The 25,527-nt window shown below is 38.5% G+C and overlaps 2 protein-coding genes and 2 long non-coding RNA genes across 4 annotated transcripts; 3 read left to right on the top strand and 1 right to left on the bottom strand.

The window, feature by feature from the left end:
• The first annotated feature begins 1,469 nt into the window (after positions 1 to 1,469).
• Positions 1,470 to 5,167, top strand: LOC100375497 (cytochrome P450 2B1-like). Its single transcript, XM_006825786.3, has 3 exons — positions 1,470 to 1,921; positions 3,559 to 4,548; positions 4,778 to 5,167. Exons 1-3 carry the CDS (start codon positions 1,546 to 1,548, stop codon positions 4,978 to 4,980), a joined length of 1,569 nt encoding a protein of 522 aa, XP_006825849.1. The 5' UTR covers positions 1,470 to 1,545; the 3' UTR covers positions 4,981 to 5,167.
• A 1-nt stretch (position 5,168) lies between these two features.
• LOC100375345 (carboxypeptidase D-like) lies at positions 5,169 to 24,012 on the bottom strand. The gene is made up of 9 exons (XM_002742193.3): positions 23,943 to 24,012; positions 22,119 to 22,291; positions 20,107 to 20,207; positions 18,754 to 18,923; positions 17,606 to 17,790; positions 17,138 to 17,323; positions 6,775 to 6,927; positions 5,679 to 5,821; positions 5,169 to 5,536 (listed from the first exon to the last, which is right to left on the bottom strand). Exons 2-9 carry the CDS (start codon positions 22,288 to 22,290, stop codon positions 5,354 to 5,356), a joined length of 1,293 nt encoding a protein of 430 aa, XP_002742239.3. The 5' UTR covers position 22,291; positions 23,943 to 24,012; the 3' UTR covers positions 5,169 to 5,353.
• On the top strand, positions 7,416 to 8,485 carry LOC146729190 (uncharacterized). Its single transcript, XR_014928297.1, has 2 exons — positions 7,416 to 7,580; positions 8,102 to 8,485. It is a non-coding gene; the product is annotated as an uncharacterized LOC146729190 (long non-coding RNA).
• LOC144344441 (uncharacterized) lies at positions 14,800 to 16,484 on the top strand. The gene is made up of 2 exons (XR_014928298.1): positions 14,800 to 15,584; positions 16,106 to 16,484. It is a non-coding gene; the product is annotated as an uncharacterized LOC144344441 (long non-coding RNA).
• Positions 24,013 to 25,527: the final 1,515 nt, after the last annotated feature.

Here is a 25,527-nt window from a genome sequence, read left to right as displayed (position 1 = left end):
ACCCACTGGGGACTTATATCGGAAAACAAATGATAAAATATGTTAATCGTGTACAGAACTCGTCAAATCCATCATTAAAACAAGCTTTCCAAGAAAACAAAGAAATTAATAGTAAATGGTACATTATTACTGTAACAGACTTCCTTTTGAATAACATCAACCTGGTCGAAACAATGAAATTCTAACAGCACAAATTGGGACAAATTAATAAAAATATACAAACATCATTTATATCAACTTGGAAAAGTGAATTACATAACGACAATCGAATAAAAACAAAATGAAAAATATAAATTAAGAACATACAGAGAATTAAAAAACAGTTTTGCGCGAAAATTTAACTAGATTCTGCCTCAGTGACCATAACTTGAAAAGTAAGACTGGCAGACACAAAGGAATACCCTTTGCTTATAGATTATGCAACCTTCGTGATCAGAATCAAGTAGAAGATGATGATGTAATGAAAAAGTTATACCCCCGATAGAAGTGTATTATTTGAAATGGCAAAAACCCAATTTGTCAAAACTTGATTTGTCACCAAGGACATAATTCATAGCCTTGGTCTTGCCCTAGCACTCCCTGTAGCAAGTTACCTAAAGAAGTGTTTTGAAATAAGACAGCAACCCCAGTGACAATTTTCTTTCACAGTTAAGTTTTGCATTTTGTTTTCTATTATTTTATAGTATAATAATTTAGTCTTAATATTTTTTTTCTCTGTAATGCATTAGCTTATTTTTTTTTTAGTTTTTTTTTAACCTTTTATTCTTTCTCAAACATTTGTAACTATTGCCAATCCCTCCGGGGAATGTGTAAGTGTTAATAAAATTATTATTATTTAATTGTTGACCCCGCACATTAGTGATTGGCCTTGGCTAGTTGAAGAGGTTTTTAGAGGGGTGACTTGCTAGAAAGATTCGCCGTGACTCCGGTGTTTGGATGCGTATTGAAACTATACAACATTTGACTTATATGTCACCAAACTGTACGTTTTGACGACTCGTATGCGATTGTAAGATTATATTTCAGGTATACTTGAAGTAAATCTCAGCACTGTGCTTTTTATAAATGTTATGGTTCGGCTAATATTTTTCTAGGAACTGTACAGTAAATCACAGATTTTCATTATTTATTGTTCATAGTTTTTCTAAATTTAAGTTTTTATTGTTCATATTTTATTCACAGAAATAACAGTTTTCCGTTCTGAAACCATTTCCAGTTATTACGATTGTGTACATGACAGCTTTGGTCCACACACAATAAGACAGAGTGATATGTACGGATATGTGCGAGTATGTTTCATGGATTAATACTAGCCACTCCTTTGGTTCACAACCATCACCAGTTCTCTTGTATATATTATGAAATGTAATTTTTAATGGAGATGCTAGAATTTATCATAACATTGGGATATTGACAATAACACCTGCCGTGACCTCTGAATGTCACTTGTTTTCACGATACGCATGCGTCACTTTTACTTGAACCTCGTAATAGTTTAAGCTTGAACTGCAGCTTTCATAAGCTAGTAACGTTGCGACAATCGATATGTCTGTGCTCGCTGATTCACTGTATGCTCTGTGGTCTCAATGTGATCTCCAAACAGTCATTTTAGCCACCACGATCTTTCTATTCACGTACTGGGCTCTACAATTGCTCCTCGCCAATCACCGAAATCTCCCACCTGGTCCCCGGGGTTTTCCGCTGATAGGGAATGTACTGGATCTTGTTAACCCAACTCCGTTCCGCAACCTGCGTGACATGGCTAGCCAGTACGGAGACGTGTTGTCATTGCATCTAGGTCAGCAATTGGTTGTTGTGCTGAATGGCTATCAATCAATACATGAAGCCCTGGTTGGAAAGGCCGATGATTTCGCCGATAGACCGCATATTCCGCCAATGAAGACGGGGACATTGAATAGTGGTAAGTTTTTGGTTGGCACTGGCCGCATCAAGGATGTTCTTTCATGGTTGCTCGCTGAAATCCAGCGAATTGAACTCACACTAAGAATTGATTACAGGTCGCACTAAATTCCGCAATGAATTGCGCATTGAACATGTGGCAGATGCGGGTGCGATCAACTTATTTGAGTCCAGTTACGTTCTTCCAGCTGTGTCACCTGCATATGTTCACATTTTCACTAGTACAGCATTCCCTTAAATCGTTTGTCGACTAAAATACAGTGAAACCTCTCAAATACATAACGCTCATTGATGGACGGCTACAGATCAGAACGATGTCGACCATTTGAGCAGTCTTCAAGTTCGTGTTACCCTTGTACATCGTAGAAGCGATATGTCACTAGAGGGCGCGATTTATAGGAAAGTTGTATTAGGTTGGTACGTTACTATGCCAACGTCAGTTTTGTTCCGAATATGTTGATTCTGTGTAGCAGGCATTCGTGTTACCTTTGAAGTTCATGAACTCTTTACATTCATACACACAATGAAGTTGAACAAAATATAATTAGCATAATTTTGTTATTTCATCTCTTTGTAAGACATCATTTCTGAAAGAACATGTACAGTGAAGCTTGCCAATTAAACGGGGACAAACGGTTTCCCGGACGATTAATTGTAAAATCAACCCCCATTAATATCGCCAGTGCTCAGTAACGTGACAACCTCGTGCTTATATCTTGGTTTGAGTTTTGTTTGTTGTAATTTGTCAGTTTAAAGCGTCGTGGTCGTCGCGCAGCGAGTGTTCGAATTTCATGTAAATAGACAATGTAATTTACATGCGTTGTATACGTCGCTATGAGTCCCATATCGAACAGGACGCGGCGCGACGACTGCCGCCCTTTAACTGTGGTTCAATACATCAAACTTAGCAACAATGTGACCACACTATTCAGTCTCCCAAATACGTGTTCATGATTGTCGACGTTGCAGTTCGTTCTTGTTTGCACTCACCAGAGATAAAGAATATTCTCCTTCCATGTTACCGATTACGTGGTTTATGAAATTTTATTTACAATAGTAAACTATATGAAGATTCGCCTTTCACCATTATACTTGAATTATGCATAGCTTTCGAAAAAGTGCATTTTTGCACATCTTGCAATGCCGAATACCACAGAACAGACACTTTTTGTTAAAGCTGTGATTGCACACGACTCTGCATCTATACTTTAATTATTATTATGTTGTACGGCCAGTAATTGAATGTCATATTTATTATGTTTGTTTGCGACTTTGTAAACATCAACACGTGTTGTATCCAAGACTCAATCTTACCAAGTTCCCGGTTCTTTGAACACATTCCCTAGAACTAATTATTTTCATTCCTTTTTGAGGGAATTCAGTCCGCAATAAATCACCATCATGTCACAACAAATCAGATTTACACAAAAAATACAAATGTCAACCAAACAAATGAGGTGAGTATTAACGATTATTCGACATTGACGCCAGAAGTGCAAGGACCAATCAAATTACTAAGACATTTATTACGTAGCACATATATATCGTAGGTACACTGCTGCATTCAACGGAATTAGTATTAAATATTAGAATTAATAGTATAAGGGCAGTATAATTTGATTCGGTATATCGTTTCAGGTATAATTATGGCTAATGGCAAAGTATGGAAGTTCAAACGGAGGGTGATCCTTAGTTCTTTGCGTACGTTTGGCATGGGAAAAGCGTCAATGGAGAAGAGAATTCAGGAAGAAGTCCTACATCTGCTCGATGTATTCGATGAGATGTCCGTTGACTCCAGCACGTTCAACCCGCTCTCCCATACCACCAATTCCATATATAACGTGATCTGTTCTATCACATTGGGTGAACGTTTTGACTACACTGATCATCGATTTGTGGATATCATATCATCTTTGAATTCAATTCTTGATTTGTCGCATGTGTATTTCGGATTTATGTACTTTTTTCCCGGCTCATACAAGATACTGGAGCTTCTCCTCAGGGGCCACCATGCACGTGACCACCGCAAGATATATGATGTTCTGGAGCCATTTATAGAACAACACGAGACAACGTACGATTCACAGAATATGAGAGATCTCATTGACGTGTTCTTAAAAGCTACACGAGAATGGGAAAGTCGACATTTTTCGGAAAGTTTTGGGAGAAAAGGCTTGCCTTTTAAATATTTTTACATATATGCCCTCATACTTGACACATTCGTCGCAGGAACGGAAACAACCGCTACAACGTTGACGTGGGGTTGGTTACTCATGTTGAAAAACCTGGACACACAAACACAAATTCAAGCTGAGTTGGATAATGTTGTTGGACGAGGCCGCCTTCCGGAAATGTCCGACAAACCGAACTTGCCCTACACAGAGGCTGCGGTCAATGAAGTACTGCGCATGTCTAGTACAGCCCCGCTCTCAGTACCTCGCTGGACTACAACTGATACTTGTGTTTTGGGTTATGACATTCCCAAGAACACCATGGTGTGGCCTAACCTGTGGAGTGTGCTGTACGATCCCACTTTATGGCCGAATCCAGATAGATTTGATCCAGGTCGTTTTCTTGATTCTGATGGAAATTTTTACAGACCAGATGCCTTTATACCTTTTGGGTCAGGTATTAATATACTAGTTTTTTCTTATATGTATATTATATTATATTTATTGACAAATCACTAACTCACCATACCAACTCTTTGGATGTCATATTTTACTGTCAACATTTTGATGCAATTTCCAATTGGCTTTAAGTCTTGATCAATTGTTTAGATGAAACATGTAAATAATTATGCCGACAAAAGTTGACTTCTGAGCGTCAATTGGTTAATATTACATCTCTTTTGCAGGTTCACGTGTTTGTCTTGGTGAACAGCTGGCTAAAATGGAATTATTCCTCGTATTCTCTTCTGTTCTTCACCAATTCCGACTTGAAGTCGATAATGAATTCCCCCTACCACTTCTAGAGGGTACAATGCACATTACACTGCAGCCGCCAAAATACAAAATGAGAGTTATCAGACGAGTTCAAGTTAACGAGCAAGATGAATAACCAAATTGTCCGTCAGTCGGCCATCTTGCAATCAAATATGTCTTGTCGCTGTATCAAGTTTGATTGAAGTATGCCCAGTCATCTGTGAGAATAGACTATGATTATGCATAAAGTATCACATCGATTTAATATTGCAGTTTATTATCTTTCAACTAATTATTACTAATTAAAACTAAAACAAATATGAGTTGCTTGACTAAGGAATTTATTTTTTCAGCGTTAAAACATTGCATTAAAATATCTTTGTACAAATCTACTACATGTATTAAACACAAAATTAAATCAAAGATCAAATCTACTGAATCAACTGAAAATTCATTGACGGAGTCGTGGCTGGGTGAAACAAATGCGACAATGAAGTCATGTATTTCGTTCAAACATTCTCAGAAAACAGCATTCCTGAAATCGATGTACATAAAACTATAAAAACTGTTGACGTCAGTACTGCGGCATGACTCAAGATTTGAAAATCTTGCTCAGTTACGTCATAGAGTATGCCAGATACTTCCACGGTGGCAGTCGCAGAAGAGCCAGAAATGTATCCATCTTTTCTAACCTATAAAACATGCATGGAAGATAAATTGCTTAGTCCTTCACTCATTCCTCCATCATAATAATTTTATTCATCATTGTCATTCATCTATCAGCATAAAATATTTGCTTTCAGAATTGCTGTTTCGTTTAGAAATTTTACTTACAGACAATTCGTATAAACCAGGTAACAATATTCTCCAGTATTCACCGTCAGCAGATGTTGTGAAATCCAAGTCTCGACCCTTTATAGACATTATTGCTCCTGAAACTGGATTACCATTTTCATCTGATACACGCCCTTTAACTCCTGAAATATATTTTAAATTAGAGAATATTCTTTTGGACGTAAACAATGGTTATAAAATGATAAGTGTCTTTTGTCACTTAAATGTTTGAACTTCAAGTTGAATGTAAGAAAATTGATAAGTATTTCCAGTGATCCGTGAATGGAAATTAGAGGACTTCGTACTGAAAAGTGACTACTCTGAAGCTCGAGTTCGTTGTGTATATTGTCGAGATGAAAAAAAGCGAAAAATTGCATATCCATAACTGGTCAACCCGAGAAACTACGTGTTTTTATATACGGGATCTCCGGTCAAATCGACTAAAAAGTATCAGCGAAGCGTAATAGTAGTTTATAAATTAATAAACGCTGCTCGGACTGATAAATATGATATATAGAAGATAATATTTGGTAATCGTAGTCCTAAATAACTATTAAAAAGGGTTATTTAGGACTACAATTACCAAATATGATTTTCTATATATCAGCGAAGCGGACACTTCAAACATTCAGCGAAGGATCGAACGTTTTTTGCATTAGAGACTCCCTAATCTGTAGAAACACAAACTACATACAGTAGTCAATTATTCACTAAAATGAGGTTAACACATAACCACATACACAAACGTCAGTTAATTTAACGAAAATGAAATCAATACATCGATCTAAACACGCTGAGTATGATTGGTTGGATTGCTTTAAAACTATTTAGAGTTGTTAGATGGAAGTTGACAATAAATCCGAGGAAACGAATATCGAAGTCATTCAAATGTTTTGGAAATATGATAGAAGGTCATTTCCATCTTCTGGGAGCAGCTCCTAGAGCATGATGGTCAATAAGATAAACATATTTGATTCCCAGATTTGATGTGGAACAGAATGCCCGAGTGATGGTATTTCTGGGTTTGTTTTTTTCGTTGTTTTTTGCCTGTATTGATAACATTCATCTTGTTGTTTCAACTATCTGTAACACCCACCTTTGTGTACTTGTTTAAGGTATTCCATCATTGAATCTCTGTTCCAATCCCAGTGTAATTCAAGGCGGTCCTCACTGGGATATTTACAACAGGCTACTTCCAGCGTGACTTCCAAGCAGCCAGTAAAGATATAATTGTAATCTTGCATAGTACCTGTGGTGCAAGAAGAGCATTAAGATCTGAAAACTGTGAATTGTGGTTCCAAACACCATGGTTACCTAGGTCTGGGATAGGATGGTGGGAGAGAATGAAACAGTTTTTTAGGGACCACACGCGCGAGTATTTCGCTCTCGGCGAGATAGTGGCGGGATTGTGGCGGCCATTACTTCTAAGGTCTAGTGTGTGAGAAATTGAACTAAATGTTTACAGCGAGGATATCTCATTTACTCTGTAAATTGAATGAATAAAAATAGCAATGCTAAAACTTGGCCTCTATAACGTCTACTGTGTTTATTTGACTTTTACTTTAAAAGATTACATTCCGAATTACCATGGATGTAATTTGATTTTATCCGTTAATTTAATTATGTTGTTTTTCACTTTCCAAAAAACAGATTCACGTGTGCCCTAGCACAATCCCAATTATATTTTGATTATATTGTAACCCGTGTGGTATTATTATATGTACTGCGCCCTCTATTGGTGCGTATGCTCATGAATAGTAATGAGGCTATTTGACCCTTGCCCCAACTCCCGCCTGAACGAAAGTGATCCTGCCGCACATCTAGTTCACGCGCTGCCAGAAATTCTTCTTTTGTGTTATATGTGAACTTTGTTGGTCCTTGGGTACTTTATAATCATTTCAGGTATGTACTGATCTTGTACATTTCAGAGTTTTAGATTGATGAGTAATATTTTACTGTAATTTTGATTTTTTTGTATTCAACGGTGCAGCAAACCTGTGTGTATTGCATCATGGCTATTTGTATTTTGAACATTTTGACGAGTTTACAAATTGTTTTCCTATTGACTTCACTGAGTATTAATGACTATTATAGATCTGAGAATTTGAGAGTTGACTGAAATTTTTGTGTGTTACGCCGTTTATGTATATTGTAATATTTAGCGAAGTTTATGTAGGCTATTCCGCTCGTTGCCACTACAACCCGTGTGTTGGTGCGGTTAGAAATCAATGCTAGTTAGTGTCGTTAAACACGCACTATTTACTGTTCAGAAAATACCGCAAAGATGTATAAATGGAATTGTTTATGTCGGTGACTAACTGACTGAATGTTATTTAAATTTTATTACCTAAATTGTTCTCTATATGCATTTGTTGTATTTTAAACATAAAAATAAGTCCTTGGGTACTTTATAATCATTTCAGTGTGGCATCAAAACAGTTCTACCGGCAAGATCTAGTTGGTGTAATTCTACCAGTGTGCATTGCAAGAGCGTATCTCAGGATCGCAGGATAAAGAGAAATTCCTACCAACTGGTGTGACGAAAGAAAACAGAACAGAACTGTAGTTAGGACTTGAGTATCATAGATTAAACTGGGTTGGCCACCCAGTTTGAACTTTATGTATGCCGGATAAGTGTACTGTATTTTCTACTATTTATTTCCAGCAATGGAATAAGAATACTGTAATAGAGTATCAATGGATGTTTACTTGAAATGGTGTATCCTTTATCATATACTTGCCTAGGTTCATGGTACTTTCAATAGTACAGTGTTAGCCGTTGTATAATAAACGTTGAGTTGATTGTATTACACTGCATCCGAGCAAATTCTTTGGAACTTAAGGATAAAACCTGGGACCCGGTATTAAGACCGGTTACAAAATTGGGGGCTCGTCCGGGAGATATTGATTTGTATTGCATTATTATTGATATAAATGGTTATTTGTTGTTTGGATACAAATTTCGTACATAGTCATGTGTACTTTATGCATGGAAGCAGTGTGGTAGGATACCAATTGATTGTTGAGCAATTAGGGACCAACAGAGTTTAGATTTAAGTGTTAGTGATTACAGTTTAGTGTATAATATTTAATGCCATGGCTACTGGTATACTCGGAAGTCAGTGGCCTTTGTTATGTGTCAAGTATGGTGTTGACATAGATCATGTGGTCATACTAAGAGGTAGGGTGAATAGTTCTTCTCTGGGGTTAATATCTGATAAAATTCAGAATTTGTTTCCAGGTGTGAAGATAGAGACTATACTTTCTGATCTTGGTGATGACACAGAGTTGTTTTGTTCATTTCCTGACAAAGTTTCTAGTCTTTCTTTGGGTTCTAAGATTGAAGTTGCGGAGGGTCTAATGTTGGATGTGGAGTTACCACTCAACCTAGAGCCAGATAATGTGAGAAAGAGGGACCCTAGTGAGGTTTTATCTATGGAAATCCCACCACAGTTACAAGACCACTTTCTGAGTGAAAGGAAAATACTTCAAGTATTGCGTGAGCAGTTGGAGAATGAGGTAAAGGTAGCTAAGACTCTGACCGAGCAGTTAAATCAGGAACGGTTTGAGTTGCTGTCCCAATCTAATGCAGGAACCCCTCTCCAAAATAGTTCAGCTAGGGTTAAAGGTGATGTGGACTCAGACATGCCCTCCACAACTGCTTCTCCAGCTACTCAGACATCTGATGAATCTTGGTTTAAGATAATGTCAAGGGTGTTGGACCAGATGGAGAGACCGAAATCTGAGTCTTCTTGGTACCGAAAGCTGAAGTTGTTTTCTGGTAAAGAGCCTGTTCCTGTGGGAGAAGATGACTATGAGACATGGTATGAGCAAGCTGAACAAATGGTACATGATGCCAGAGTGTCAGATGGTGAAAAACGTAAGCGAGTTACTGAAAGCCTGAGGGGCCCCGCTTTAGATACTATTAGGGCCCTTACTTTACACACTCCTAATGCCACTGTTGACCAATGTTTAAATGCACTGGAGCATGCTTTTGGCCCTACTGGTGATTGTAGTGATGCATATCAAGATTTTTTAAACTGTCACCAGGAGACTGATACATCTGCAACCACTTATCTTCATCAGTTGTGGAGAATGTTGAGTAGAGCACTGAGAAAAAGAGCAATACCCAAAGAACAGATGAATCACTTTCTTATAAAACAGTTTGAAAGGCGCCTTGTACATAACCAACCGCTCTTGGTGAATTTGAAACTTAAGCCAGAGTATCAAAGAACCCCACCACTTGATTATATTGGCCTGAGGCATCTGGTTCGTGAGGAGGAGGCCGAACAGTTGAAGAGGGAGACCCACCGCACAAAAGTAAAGCCAACTGGAAAAAGTGTGACCAGATCATTGGCTGTGGGTGTATCGTCTGCTGTAGAGGAGAGAGACTCCATGCTCCAGAATCTTGTGAGCAGATTAGAGGTTTTGGAACAAAATACAACCGCTCACATCTCTGTAGCCTGTAATCAAGCTGCCACTACAAAAAATAAAGATAGATGGAAGGGTAGAAAAGGTAAATTTACCAATGTTGCTACGCCAACAGTCCCAAACCAGAGTGACCAGTCTGACAACAATACAGACACGCATTCTGCTGATCCTTGTGCTAATAGCAATGAGTATGGTGATATACGTGGAGCTTCCTTTTGTTTCAAGTGTGGAATTGATGGACATTCCCAGCGAAAGTGTCAGAAGCCACGCAATATGGAGTTAGTGAACCAAAGGTTCGTCAAATTGTTCTTTGATCAGAAGGGAAACGGAGCTGGACACCTGTAGAGGGGCAATCTGGTGTCCATGAAAACCCTTGTCCCAACCATGATAATACATATGGGGGCCTAGATGGAAGTGGTGAAGAGACTGAGCCAATCAGTGTCATGACCAGCCAGGCTAATATCACAACTCTTGACATACCTGATGGACTTGTTGGGGGTGCTGCTGAGGTTCATGTTTTTGTGGAGGGAGTCCGGTGCAAATGTCTCCTTGATAGTGGGTCACAAGTCACCTTGGTTTCTAACTCTTTCTATAAAAGTAAGCTTCATCACTGTCATCTGCAGCCTGTACATGACTTGGTGGTTGTTGGTGCTGCTGGCCAAGTAGTGCCCTATGATGGGTTTATTAGGATTTCTGTAAGGTTTCCCAAGAATATTGCTGGTACTGGTGAGACATTTCAGACCTTAGCTTTAGTATGTTCAGACAGTGAAAAGGAAAGTGATTGTCCTGTTATATTTGGTACAAATACTAATCTGTTTAGAAATATGGCAAATGTATGCAGAGAAGTGGCTGGTGGACAGTACTTGAAGAAGTTGACAATGAATAGTTTGTGTGCTCAAGCATACAAACGAGTTAACATACTGGACAAGTATGACTCGAATGGAAGAATGGGTGAGGTGAAACTGATGCGAAAACGTGCTGTCTCTGTTGCTGGTGGTGCTACTGTACCTTTGACTGGAGTGACCAGGGTGAAGCCTGGAATACCCAATATGACAGTACTTCTGGAGTCACCACAATGTTTCAACCTTCCTGGTGGACTAATTGTAAAGAGCAGTGTAGCTCAACTGAAGTCTGGAAGTATCCAGAAGTTCAAGGTAGTGGTGCATAATGAGACGAATCATGATGTTTGTATTCCCCCAAAGAGTATACTTGCTGAGTTGAATGTACCTGATTGGGTGCGAACTATACAACCCAGTGAGTTATACTATCAAAAAGTTGAACCAAAAGCAAGTACTCGCTGTGGTGGTTTTAGTGTATCAGTAGATGCATCTCAGAAAGGGAGTCTGACTGTTAATTTTGGCAGTGCACCCCTTGGGGAAGATGACAAGAAGAGAATAACTGAGAAGCTGAATAGGCGTCAACATGTATTCTCACGTCATGACTGGGATGTGGGCTGTACTTCAGCAGTGGAGCATAGAATTCCTCTGCGTGATTCTACCCCTTTCAGGGAACGGTCCAGGAGGATTACTCCAGCAGATTTTGATGATGCCAGGAGGCACATTCAGGATCTACTTGATGCAGGTATTATTAAAGAATCTAGGAGTCAATATGCCTCACCAATTGTCCTGGTGAGGAAAAAGAATGGAACTTTACGACTATGTGTGGACTATCGAACACTGAATCAACGTACCATCCCTGATCAATATACCGTACCAAGAATCCAAGATGCATTGGATTGTTTAAACGGATGTACATGGTTCCATGTTCTGGATTTGAAATCTGGATATTATCAGTAACCTATGGATGAAGCCGATAAACAGAAGACTGCATTCATATGTCCTCTAGGGTTCTACCAGTTTGAACGCATGCCGCAAGGTATTACTGGAGCACCCGCTACATTCCAACGCCTGATGGAGAAATGCATGTCTGATATGCATTTATTAGATGTCCTTGTATACCTAGATGACCTGATCGTATTTGGTCGCACCCTGGGAGAAGCAGAGGACCGACTTATGAAGGTGCTTGATAGACTGGCTGAATATGGGTTGAAGCTGTCTGCAGAAAAGTGCCAACTTTTCCAAAAATCTGTAAAATATCTTGGCCACATTGTTGGTGAAGATGGGGTTAAACCAGACCCTGACAAAATAGAGGCCTTGAAGACTTGGCCTACTCCGAGTAACATCAGAGAATTGAAATCCTTATTAGGATTTTTAGGTTATTATCGCCGATTTGTGGCAAACTATGCTCAAATAGTAAAACCACTGAATGACTTAACTGCTGGTTATCTTCCACCCAAATTACGAAAGAAGATGTTCAAGAAAATGAAAGCTGATGTGACTTATCGCAGTGCGACTGAACCGTTTGGAGACCGTTGGACACCTGCCTGTCAACAAGCCATGGATAAAGTGATAAATTTGTTAACGCATCCTCCAATACTAGCATTTGCTGATCTGACACTTCCATTCGTCTTACATGTAGATGCTAGTCTAGATGGCCTGGGTGGTGTACTATATCAAAAGCAAGACAATGATTTGAAACCTATTGCCTATGCCAGCAGGGGATTGAGTCAAAGTGAACGGCGATATCCTGTGCACAAACTTGAATTTCTTGCCCTCAAGTGGTGCATTACAGAAAAGTTTCATGACTATTTGTATGGTGCAAAGTGCACAGTACTTACGGACAATAATCCGCTTACCTATCTACAGACCACTGCCAAGCTAGATGCAGCAGGTCACCGTTGGTTATCTGCCCTTGCTGCTTATGATTTTACTCTGCACTATCGTAGAGGATGTCTCAACATTGATGCTGATGCATTATCCCGCCGACCTCGATCTGATAGAGATGCTAGTGATACTCCATCCATGGAGGAAGAAATAGAAAGATTGAGAGCTCGGTTAGAAGGTCGTTGTCAAGAACCTGATGAAGTAGTACCTGGAGAGGTAGTTGGAGCTATTAGCATGCAGCATGGAGTGGTGCTGAAGACGTGGTGCCATGTTGATGGAGAAGTGGCCAATTGTAATTCCACTTCTACTAGAACAAACTCTTCTGTTGAGTTTCAGCCAACCCTTGTAGAGACTGTATGCAAGTCAGGGGGTGCTATCCCTCAAGAATGTATTGAGCCAATTCGACCAGGTACTGATATGTCCACTGCCCTGCATGTGAGAGACTGGTATCAGCTACAAAGGACTGACCCATCGATAAAACAAGTTATAGGGTATCTGGAAGAAAACATCAAACCAGTGTCTGGCATTCATGATCGTGAGGTGAAGTTGTTGCTGAAAGAATGGGGAAAGTTGTGTTTCCGAGATGGAATCCTGTACAGACGCAGCCATGACTCTGATGGTAAAACACAAAATCAGCTAGTTTTGCCACAGGAATTTAGGGATCAAGCTGTTAAGTCTCTACACGATGACCTAGGTCATATGGGAGTGGAGAGAACACTAGAACTAGTCAGGGCTCGGTTTTATTGGCCTAAGATGAGAGCTATAATAGAGAATAAGATTAAGAACTGTGGACGGTGTGTCCGACGAAAGTCTTTACCAAAGAGAGCGGCTCCATTAGTTAATATTCGTACCAGTGCTCCCATGGAATTAGTATGCATAGATTTTCTTACTTTAGAACCAGACAGCAGTAATACTCAAAATATTCTTGTTGTTACTGATCATTACACTCGATATGCGCAAGCATTTCCCACCAAGGACCAAGAGGCCAAAACGGTAGCTAAAGTTCTTTTGGAAAAATACTTTGTTCATTATGGCCTCCCTGGGCGTATCCACTCTGACCAGGGTAGAAATTTTGAGAGTCGTTTGTTGAAGGGGGTATTTCAGGTACTGGGTATTCGGAAATCAAGGACGACACCTTACCATCCTCAGGGAGATCCGCAGCCCGAACGCTTTAATAGGACGCTGTTAAACATGCTGGGAACTCTGGAAGACAAGGACAAACTCCACAGGAGCCAACATATCAGTTTTTTAGTGCATGCCTACAATTGTACTAGGAACGATAGCACTCACTTTTCACCTTATTACTTGATGTTTGGTCGTGAAGCACGACTACCCATTGATCTGTGTTTTGGAGTAACTCCTGATGAACACAGCAATACAGCATATCTAGAGTACATTCAGCAACTCAGAGGTAGACTCCAGAAAGCCTACAGACTTGCAACAAATGAGGCGACAAAGTCAGCTGTGGCTAACAAAAGAAGATATGACAGCAAAGTCCATGCAAGCCATCTGATGCTTGGTGATAGGGTGTTAGTTCGGAATGTTGGATTGCATGGAAAACACAAGTTATCTGATCGATGGAAGCCTGATATCCATGTGGTAGTCAAACAACATGGTGAGTTACCAGTCTATACAGTAAAGCCTGAGAGTGGAGATGGATCTGAAAGAACTTTACATAGGAACTTACTACTTCCGGTTGGGTATTTGTCAGAGTCGCACTCTAGCGTGGAGCAGACCCCTCCCTCTCGGCCACGTACTAGACAATTTGTCAAGCAACAGCAGAGATGTTTGGAATTGGATTCTGATGATGATTCAGAAGAAGAATATGATTCTGTGTGCCACTTTGATCCAGGGTGGGACCAGCCAATTGCAATCACCAGAAGTTTCATTGCCCAATTCTTCTCTATTAAATGTCAATGCTCCAATTTTTAGCCCTGTACATACATCTATGCCCTTGGATATTCCTAAACACACCCCTATTTCCTCTGACACTCCTACATGTATATCAATACCCCATAACCTTCCTATTAGTCAATTACAGACACCTGCTAGTCCATCAAAGGAAACCCTGCTGAATGATGATGTTTCTTGCTCACTGCCATCTCCTCCATCACCCATTAGGGCATCATCACCAGATAGTCCTAAATTGAATTCCGAGGCGAATAGGGAGGATCTTTCTGAACCGGAAACTGTGTCACCTGGTCCTATTGAGTTTGATGGCCTGAATAGCAGGCCTAGAAGAGTTAATGCTGGTCGACCTGTTGAGAGGTTGACTTATGATATTCTAGGTGAACCCACTAGTTACTGTGCCCAGAATTATAAATGTTCTATGGTTGTACCTGCTCACATATTTGCGACTTCTTTGTACTATTAATAATATTGTACTTTGTATATTCTTAACTACTGAAATCGAATAGGTTTTGCTATGTTGAGATTATAGTATCATTGTATTTTAGACTTTTACTCAAACAAATTGTACTGTATTTAAGCTATTGATTGCCTGAATGATTCCCTCAGGGACGAGTGAATGGTTGGAGGGGGGAGATGTAACCCGTGTGGTATTATTATATGTACTGCGCCCTCTATTGGTGCGTATGCTCATGAATAGTAATGAGGCTATTTGACCCTTGCCCCAACTCCCGCCTGAACGAAAGTGATCCTGCCGCACATCTAGTTCACGCGCTGCCAGAAATTCTTCTTTTGTGTTATATGTGAACTTTGTTGGTCCTTGGGTACTTTATAATCATTTCAGGTATGTACTGATCTTGTACATTTCAGAGTTTTAGATTGATGAGTAATATTTTACTGTAATTTTGATTTTTTTGTATTCAACGGTGCAGCAAACCTGTGTGTATTGCATCATGGCTATTTGTATTTTGAACATTTTGACGAGTTTACAAATTGTTTTCCTATTGACTTCACTGAGTATTAATGACTATTATAGATCTGAGAATTTGAGAGTTGACTGAAATTTTTGTCTGTTACGCCGTTTATGTATATTGTAATATTTAGCGAAGTTTATGTAGGCTATTCCGCTCGTTACCACTACAACCCGTGTGTTGGTGCGGTTAGAAATCAATGCTAGTTAGTGTCGTTAAACACGCACTATTTACTGTTCAGAAAATACCGCAAAGATGTATAAATGGAATTGTTTATGTCGGTGACTAACTGACTGAATGTTATTTAAATTTTATTACCTAAATTGTTCTCTATATGCATTTGTTGTATTTTAAACATAAAAATAAGTCCTTGGGTACTTTATAATCATTTCAGTGTGGCATCAAAACAGTTCTACCGGCAAGATCTAGTTGGTGTAATTCTACCAGTGTGCATTGCAAGAGCGTATCTCAGGATCGCAGGATAAAGAGAAATTCCTACCAACTGGTGTGACGAAAGAAAACAGAACTGTAGTTAGGACTTGAGTATCATAGATTAAACTGGGTTGGCCACCCAGTTTGAACTTTATGTATGCCGGATAAGTGTACTGTATTTCCTACTATTTATTTCCAGCAATGGAATAAGAATACTGTAATAGAGTATCAATGGATGTTTACTTGAAATGGTGTATCCTTTATCATATACTTGCCTAGGTTCATGGTACTTTCAATAGTACAGTGTTAGCCGTTGTATAATAAACGTTGAGTTGATTGTATTACACTGCATCCGAGCAAATTCTTTGGAACTTAAGGATAAAACCTGGGACCCGGTATTAAGACCGGTTACAAAATTGGGGGCTCGTAGTAGAACTGTTTTGATGCCACACTGAAATGATTATAAAGTACCCAAGGACCAACAAAGTTCACATATAACACAAAAGAAGAATTTCTGGCAGCGCGTGAACTAGATGTGCGGCAGGATCACTTTCGTTCAGGCGGGAGTTGGGGCAAGGGTCAAATAGCCTCATTACTATTCATGAGCATACGCACCAATAGAGGGCGCAGTACATATAATAATACCACACGGGTTACAATATCAAATGTTTTATGCAGTGGTCAACATCTCTCGTTTAAAACTATATAATTTGCGGGTTTACAATTTGAGAACACAGCGACGCGCGAACACGAAGTGTGAATGTTTTTGCACAGACACGACACGCGTTTTTTAATTGCTTGTGCAAAATACTGTTAATATTATATTTATGCGATGTTCACATCTCAAAAAATTCGTGACTTAATACTTGTGTATTGATATTTACCTGTTCCTCGGTAGAATATCAGTTCAACAGTTTGTTATGTTCCGATCGCAAGAAAATAGCTACACTAGTTAAAAAAAATGTACATGAACGAATGAGTCCGCAAATGCTACCTTTGGCTGGGTACCACTCAACACCGTTTGTAATACCGTCTTCGAAACCACTGTCTGTCCCGTTACAGCTGTTGTACTCTATGTCATGCATAATAGCATGAGTCTTGGAATATATCAAGGATATGTTACGATATACGTCATCATCCGGGCATTCGGCGTATGGATAAGGTTCTTCTGCCTTGTTCTCTGCAAACAAAAAAGAAACCTATTATAAATTTGGTGCATACTCCATGCCAAATTAGTATTCTATTGGGTTGGACGACATTTTTAAATTGAAGGGTTTGATGATTGTGTTTGTTGGAAAACTGAACAAGGCTTGTAATTCTACGACGTTGCCATGCTGAATTCATTCTACAATGAATAATATCATTATACACGTAATAAATATTAATGAGTGATTGATTTCATTTTCAGAATACAGATTTGTTCCAATAAGTTTTTATTGCGAAATCCCGCACACGTGTTTACCTGGTTCGGTGTTGTCAAAAGGATAATTAACAACAAGGGCGCCCCCATGTAGATTAGCCGAGAGAATAAACGGTATTTCTTCTAACCAATCCATGACGGCCCGTGTCTCTGGTTGTATCGGGTCTTCATTCTCTTCAAAGTAGTCGGGAAAGTTCCGATTGAGGTTGAATCCATTGGCATTCATTCTGTAATGTTTGAAACATTGAATATTGTTAGCTTTTAGTTGCGTCGTGGTTGAAGTGGTAACATTCAACATACGGGATATTTACTGAATTAAGGATGTAGTAGAGGTTTTTTTCTTTGAAAATATCAAATTTACTTTTATTCTATATTCTCTTATAAGATTATACAACGCATGCATTCAACTAGAAAAACAAAACAACAATTGTAGCGATGGTTTAAGAAGGTGATACATTTTGATTAAATCTGAGATACAGTGTGTTTTATGTTTTTTGTGATTTTTCACCCATAATAAAACATCGGTATTTGGGGTTAGTCTGGGGAATTGATCTCGACTCCCAGCTCCTCCACGACGGTGATTTTTGGCATAGGTATTCTCTGATAGCTGCTAATGAAATCTGGCAAAGGTAATTTGTGAACTCTGACATGGGGTATCAATTCAAAACAACGTTGACAATGTTTTTAAAAGTGTTATGAGATTAAAATCTAGATCACGCAACAGTAGACGAACTGGAAAATTGAATTCAAACCCTTTACATCATTTCTGTGGCTTTATTTCGGTTTCTTCGAAAAAAACCTCTCTATTTGCACAGTGATCACGTGATTACATGGTTCTATTTTTTTATTGGAATACTTATTTCATATCATTTGAAAAAAAAGCTTTCTAAAAATATATAACTTGATTGGATTCAAAGAATATGTTACCTCAGAAATGTGTTATGCAATTGCAATAACAATAACCTCTAACTACATCCTTAAAGGGACGGTATATTCAGATTTTACATGATTTAAAAAAAATATTGTAACAGTAAAATGCAACGAAGATAATGTAGTGTGGACCTGGACAGTGACTGTATTTGAGAAGCATGGAAAGGACAGTGATGTTACTTGTAAATGATATTAGGGCGAGTAATCTGACATATACAGGTTGTGATATACATTTGTACGGAACCAGTTATTTCACTAACCTCCCAACATTTCCACTACAGTCTTCACCACTGATTTCAAAGCCATCTGGGTTCATTGTAACCATAATGTGCACTCTAGTGTTGTCGAGGAACTTCTTGATATCGTCATCAGTTTCATAATTATACAGAAGGTGTTCTATAAACTGTATTAGCAATTCTCTACCCACGACCTTTGAAGGAATTGGATCAATTGAATTCATGCTTGTAATAATGTTAATTAAAGCGCGGTGGTCGTCGCGCAGCGCGTGTTCGAATTTCATGTAAATAATCAATATATTTTACACGCGTTGTATACGTCGCTATGAGTCCCATATCGAACTGGACACGTCACGACGACTGCCGCCCTTTAAATTATATACTAAGTATATCATGGTCCCCCGGCATACGTCATGTATAAGTATATTATAATATATGTTGTATTTTTGTATGAAATATATAGTATGATTTATCGTAAAGACGCATCATGGACGAAAACGTTCAATAACAACGAATGACGCTGTGTGCAACAAAATAAACATTTATATTTTACACAATAGATAATAATTCGCTTTGGCCATCAACACGCAGTACCACACAACACTAATAAACATTATATGTTTTCGTCCATGTTATTCAGAAAACATAACAGTATCCATTCGATCATGGAGGTAATACTATGATTCGATGAAATGATGTTATGCGCATCCAGATGTAATTTGTCGAGGTAATTTACAAGGCGTCCGCACCAAAGTTCAAAGTATTTACTGCATCGAGCAAATGCTGCTATTTTTACTGCTAGAACGACATCTTTATTGTATGATATAACATACCTACTGTGTTTGTTTTCAGAATACTATGCAAACAAACTCCTTTTTACATAACCCTCATTTACCCTTTATGTACATATGACACAAAAACGGAACAATATACACAATTTTCATAATGTTGCAACTCAGTCATCATGAGATTTAGTCGACTGTCTCATCAGTAAAATCACGGTATTCATTTAAGATTTGATCGACTTCCACCAGTAAACGACCAATAAGGTCTGCTTGGCCCCACCCCACTCCAACCCCAACCTCGATCGTTAAAGGGGAGTGTCGTCACCCACGCATGCGTCAGGTGGCCTTAGCGTGTCATTGTTTACAAACAAGCGTCTACCCATGAGCCTTTGTGTTTTAGTGTGTGTTGTTATGGTCGCTTGAGACCCAATTTCCGCGCGTGCGCAGGTGATGACCCTCCCGCTTTAAATCGGGTTCGGAAATATTTTGCGTTCACCAAAATTTCATTATGACTATTGTAGCGATAAAGTATGACTCTCAACCCCTTCATGTATGTTGTAAAACTGTTACCAGCGGTCACGTGTTTGTTTACCTCATTGCCATGCATATTACCAACATATTTAACTTCCGGTCTTCCAATCACGTGTTTCTCTGGATTATTTCCGGCAATCGCTATAACGTACAGTTCGTTTTCTGTAGTAGAGAATGCATCATATATGAATATTTTAAAAGATCGTATTGCTTATTCCTGTTCTCTTAGTAACTGTTATTAAAAGCAGAGGCGTTAGATAATACAATAAAATGCAACTGCGGCAAACACCAAAGAGAATGGATATAATGACGTTCTGGGCAACATCTCTCGGTGAACCGCGTCCCATCATGCATTCATGGGCGCCCAACCGCCATATCACACTTTTCAAGTAGTTTACGACACCTGTTTTTATTGTATCGAATTTGTTCACAGACTATTCCAGGTGATATCCTTCATAATGTTCGTAGACTCGGGCTGGATTTTTGTTGAAAATTGACGAAGAAAAATATTGTACAATTTATGATTATACCTGTTACTATATTGAATTACAAAGAAAATGTAAAATAAAAATGTCTAGAAATGTACTCTGCATGTTTTTTTGGGACGTGACAAACTCGGAATTGCGCATGGATATCACTACACGCTATTCCCAAGGTAAGTAAACGGGGATCGCGACTGACTGTTTGGGCGCGAGTTTCAATTTTGTTGCCTTTTTATTTGTCCTTAATTAATATTTTCTTGGAATAAGTGATGTTATCTGTATTATATAGAATATTAAATTATGGTGATCTTTATTGTAGTTCAAGGCATGTGGCCCAAAAATATAAATTGCATAAACAAAATAAAAAAATAAAATAAAATATGCTGTAAGTCACTCAAAGTTTTTGTAAATTTCATATCTTAATTTTAAGGAATGATACAAATAAGCTGTCACGGGTTGTAGTATGTTACTGTCAATTGTCTTCATCAATTCCACAAACGTAATTGAAGACAATATAAAAATAGTATCTTGGAATGTATTTTTCCCAATGACCTCAAAAAATGGACAAATTAATAGTAAATGGTATTCGTCTCCAATTTCGGAATTATTGCGTAAAGAGCAGACTTCTTTCAATATCATTTTTTTCTGTCGGGTTCTATCCTGAGACAATGAACAGAGCAACGAAAAAGTGATAACACACACCTGTGAGCGGGGGCAGAGACGGAAAATAAATATCGTTCGGGTTCAAGACGAATTTTAAAATTTCGATAGTTTTCTAGTTTATCCATAGTTGAAATATCACCATGCCAATCCGAATACAAACGATATTTCAATCTAGAAGCAAATATCTTAAATAAATAAATATTGGAGACCTCCGGTGCATCCCAAACCTCTTGCATATTGCACGATGTATCACATAAGTGACCTAGTTTGGACTAATTCTAGACTGAGAAAGTGATACATCATAAAGTAACATTTACTGGGGTACTTTGGCCTTGGCATGCGTAATAATTTGGTCCAATATTTGACGCTGTTATTATAAAAAATTTGTAACGCACAAAATCTCCCAGTACTGCACTTTGAAGCATTTTGAGAGACACCTAAAATATTCTACAAGCAAGATATTGTACTCTTTCTATTGACTCATAACAGTGGTGACCCCAAATTTCAGACCCCATGTTAATATCGGCAGAATCATTGTGTCAAATATTTTGAAGAAATGGTCATAAGATAGCGGGTCCAATCCCCTCGTGCGTTTGAATAGACCCATTAACGACTTTTTACCTTGTTTGGCAAGCAATTTAGTAGCACAGGACCAATTTAACCGACAGCCTGAGGAAAACAACACTCCGAGATACTTGTAATATGATACTACATCAACCTTTTCTCCCTTGAAAAAAACATTTTTCTGCACTTGAAATACAACCCCCACTTCTAAAAACAACAACTTTAGTCTTGAATAAATTGGTCAGCTTCAGTTCCACAAATAGGATGATAGGATAGTAATACATGTAATACATGCTCAATAAGTAGGCTTCTACCACGAGATATCAACGAGATATAACCAGGGGAATACAGTTCGTCTACTTACGTTGAACACTCTGACCAATACTGTATAGATACGTGTGGCTATCGTAAGTCTCATTCATTTCAATCAAAATAGCCTGTAGCTCCTCGTGAGTATGGTATTTGTGCTGTACAGTGGGCACGGAATGAATACAGTTGACCACTGTCAACATAATCAGTACCACGAGATAACCCATTCTGAAAGAACAACATCACGCATTAATAAGTTATATTGCGATGAAGATCTCATTTCAAGTGTAGCAAGATGACCACAAGGCAAATATACATTTCTAGAAATTCCAATGTAAAGGTGTTTAACGCGACAATCGCCGTTTCTACCCCATGTGCGTTCTAAATTAAGCGGGAAAGTGTTTTTCACCTTCCAAAGCTGGTCCGCGCGATAGGCTAATGTCTGCAATAGGGGGGGGGGGGGGTAAGAACAAGTTGACGGACTAGTTAAATTATGGTCACGTGAAAGTCACGGTATATAAACCACGATCGGCGTAACCATCAATCGACCAAGATTTATCTATTGTTTTTACCATGGTTGTCCCAAATTATATTTATACCATTTGGCTGTGTTGTTGAATACATTTGTTAATGAATAAAAGTATTATTATTCCCTTATTTGTGAATATTTAGAAACTTCTATTCAATCTGAAACGAGAGATTTATATTGCTTGGCCGTGAAAGTAATATCACGACCAAGAACCCGTTCCCTTATTTGTGAATATTTATAAACTTCTATTCAATCTGAAACGATAGATTTCTATTGCTTGGCTGTACAAGTAATATCACGACCAAGAACCCGTTTCCTTGTTTGTGAATATTTAGAAACTTTAATTCAATTTGAAACGAGAGATTTATATTGCTTGGCCGTGAAAGTAATATCACGAACCCGTTCCCTTGTCTGTGCATATTTATAAACTTCAATTCAATCTGAAACGAGAGATTTGCTTGGCCAATGAAAAAACATTGGACATGCATGTAAAAAAGCGTGAACGCAAATATAATTTTGAAGATTGGTATCCAAGCAAGGGTCCAAATGCTACTAAATGGTCACGCTCTTCACGTAAGTGTTTGCTCAAAGAGTACGGTAAGAATACATACTGATAAGAGCGGTACGAATCCGGCAAATCTAAAACAGACACATTTTCTCCCAACGCCATTGCACTCTGTGTTCGTTGTCAACTATTCTGACTCAAAATTCGAACATTTAGCTGTCAGAATTTGATTTGTTTGATCATTGTAGAGCATGTATAAACGCGTACCATTATACTTTTTTAGAGGGACAAATGAGCGTAATTTATTATATAAGTTATAAAGAAAATTCACACGAGTTATTTTCAGAAAAGTGACAAAAGTTCACTCTGCCTCTGCAGAACAGCTTGAATGTGCACACCCGTTTTTTGTTTTTGTTTTATGATAGTAGTGAATTTATTGACCATCAATCAAGTTGTTAGTGATATCAGCACTTGAGCCGGAAAAATAGTTTGGTACCCCATTAAGCCAATCTACAAAATACTTGTTAGTTCGTGTGTATTAGATAAGGCGACCCACATTTTATCCGTTTTATTTGCAGTTCTGTCTTCAAGGGCTTGCACTACAATAAATCATAGAACCTTCGAAAACCACCACCTCTGACATCCACAAACCCTAAAGTATGTTTCAAACCTGCACTAAAAACTTGACGTCTTGCTGTACCTTCTTTTCGCACAGTTATTACCATTTATCGTCATCGTTATGAACTTGCATTCAAATCATCTGATATAACCGGTAATATTTAAAAAAATTGCATTCGAGTCACATCTATCAACACATTCTACATAGCATCAAACCAGAAACTTACGGTCTTGTTATTCCTCGGGATGTTAGTTCTCACTGGATGAAAACGTGAAACCGTCTGTCTTGAAAGAATCTGTTATGAGTACTGTAGCTATTGCTCGAGACACAGGTGTTTTGGTGATGTCGCTACCAGGGTGTATACACTCAAGTCTCAGTCCGCGCAGGTCAAGTATAACCTTTAGAAGATTAATCAACCAATATTTGTGTTTGTTTACAAACCAAGGCCCGGACAATAGGTTGTCTCGGTGTATAACTCCGCTGCCTGTAAATATTGACCGTGTGAGGGTCATTTAGGTGTCCCCTGTATCAATTGGGTTACGCTAGGCTTTCTTACAATTCCCTTCCTTGCATCATAGACCCCAGAGACGAGATCTATGATTGCATCATCTTGTTCGCGTCTCCGTCAACTTGTCAACATACTTTTATATATAGTATTATATTATACAAGACACTTCGCGATGAGCGTCTTTTGCGGTCAGTAATATTTACGAAATTTTGTGTTCACTATTGGCGATCCGCTCTGCTAGGATTGCCCTTAAAATCATTTTTGTGTGTGTTATTTCCAGTGTTTTCACGTATTAATTCTTCTGTGATCTTTTAGCTTGGCCAATGTCCCTCAAACTTGGCAGGCAGGTCACACCATCACCCTAGTTATTAGATTGAATATGAGATCCGTGGTACATCGTGGTCATTCCAGGATGTAAACTCGTTCTTACAAATAAATAAATACAACATTAGTATATTAGGCCCATTTTATATGATATTTCAATCGTGTGTATGCGACGCAAAACTTAATATATTGCCAAATATTTTGATTTTAATTATTTCTATGAGATAGCAAATTTAGTATTTTTTGGAAAATTGTTAATTCATTATCAGTATCAGTGTGTTTAAATTTTAGCGAATTAACATTATGGCATATTACGTCTGTCAAATAACGGCCAAATGAATACGTGGAATCATTAATCACTAAGGACCTGGCGTAGAATTGGAAATTACTCAAATAAACAAATGTCAAATTCGGGAACAGGATATAGTATATTTGGTTATTGATGAAATAGTAGGGCGCCACCAGACGGTCTGGCTTAGCAAGTGCGTCGTGTTTCTATTCTGAAGTTGACGCTGATTGTACACAAATAAAGCCGCTCATCCCGCCATTGGATGGCGGCACATCGTGTACGTAATGTTTACAAAGGACGTGCAGATGATCCGTGGTTCATCGTGACCAATAATAAAATGATTGATTGTTCTCATGGTTGTTCAACCACAGGGAGCCCAGGAACTATAATCAACCGTAATACGCAGTCTCTGTGTTAGCGGGGTGGGGGGGGGGGGGGTGTATCGGCTGGTATCTAGTGTAAGAAATAGACAAGAGATGAAGGATCCAGCCAGCTCACATTTTTTAAACTCGAAAAAACAGACGAAAAAAATAAAAAATAAAAAATAAAATCTAAAAAAAAATACCAGGTTGAAGAATATTAGTTGCTCCTTCGAATATCGCCAAAGCCTTACCTACATGAACATGAATTGACTACAGGTTTAATGCGGAAATACATTCGTTATTTGTAATAGTAAGGGGAGAGAAAATT

The sequence above is a fragment of the Saccoglossus kowalevskii genome, chromosome 22 (genome assembly GCF_978046115.1).
Source record: "Saccoglossus kowalevskii chromosome 22, keSacKowa6.1, whole genome shotgun sequence".
Taxonomy (NCBI): domain Eukaryota; kingdom Metazoa; phylum Hemichordata; class Enteropneusta; family Harrimaniidae; genus Saccoglossus; species Saccoglossus kowalevskii.
Note: the sequence above shows the minus strand (reverse complement) of the source record. Positions and strands in the feature narration are given on the sequence as shown.

Bases quoted from the DNA above. Each gene is read 5' to 3' on its own strand.
- LOC100375345 (XM_002742193.3), bottom strand. From the start codon at position 22,290: ATGGGTTATCTCGTGGTACTGATTATGTTGACAGTGGTCAACTGTATT. The intron at 18,924-20,106 runs GTAAACAAACAC...ATTCCTTCAAAG, and splicing joins GTAATATGCATGGCAATGAG to GTCGTGGGTAGAGAATTGCT. The intron at 6,928-17,137 runs GTAGCATTTGCG...CTTGCACCACAG, and splicing joins TGAGTGGTACCCAGCCAAAG to GTACTATGCAAGATTACAAT.
- LOC100375497 (XM_006825786.3), top strand. From the start codon at position 1,546: ATGTCTGTGCTCGCTGATTCACTGTATGCTCTGTGGTCTCAATGTGAT. The intron at 1,922-3,558 runs GTAAGTTTTTGG...ATATCGTTTCAG, and splicing joins GACGGGGACATTGAATAGTG to GTATAATTATGGCTAATGGC. The intron at 4,549-4,777 runs GTATTAATATAC...TCTCTTTTGCAG, and splicing joins CTTTATACCTTTTGGGTCAG to GTTCACGTGTTTGTCTTGGT.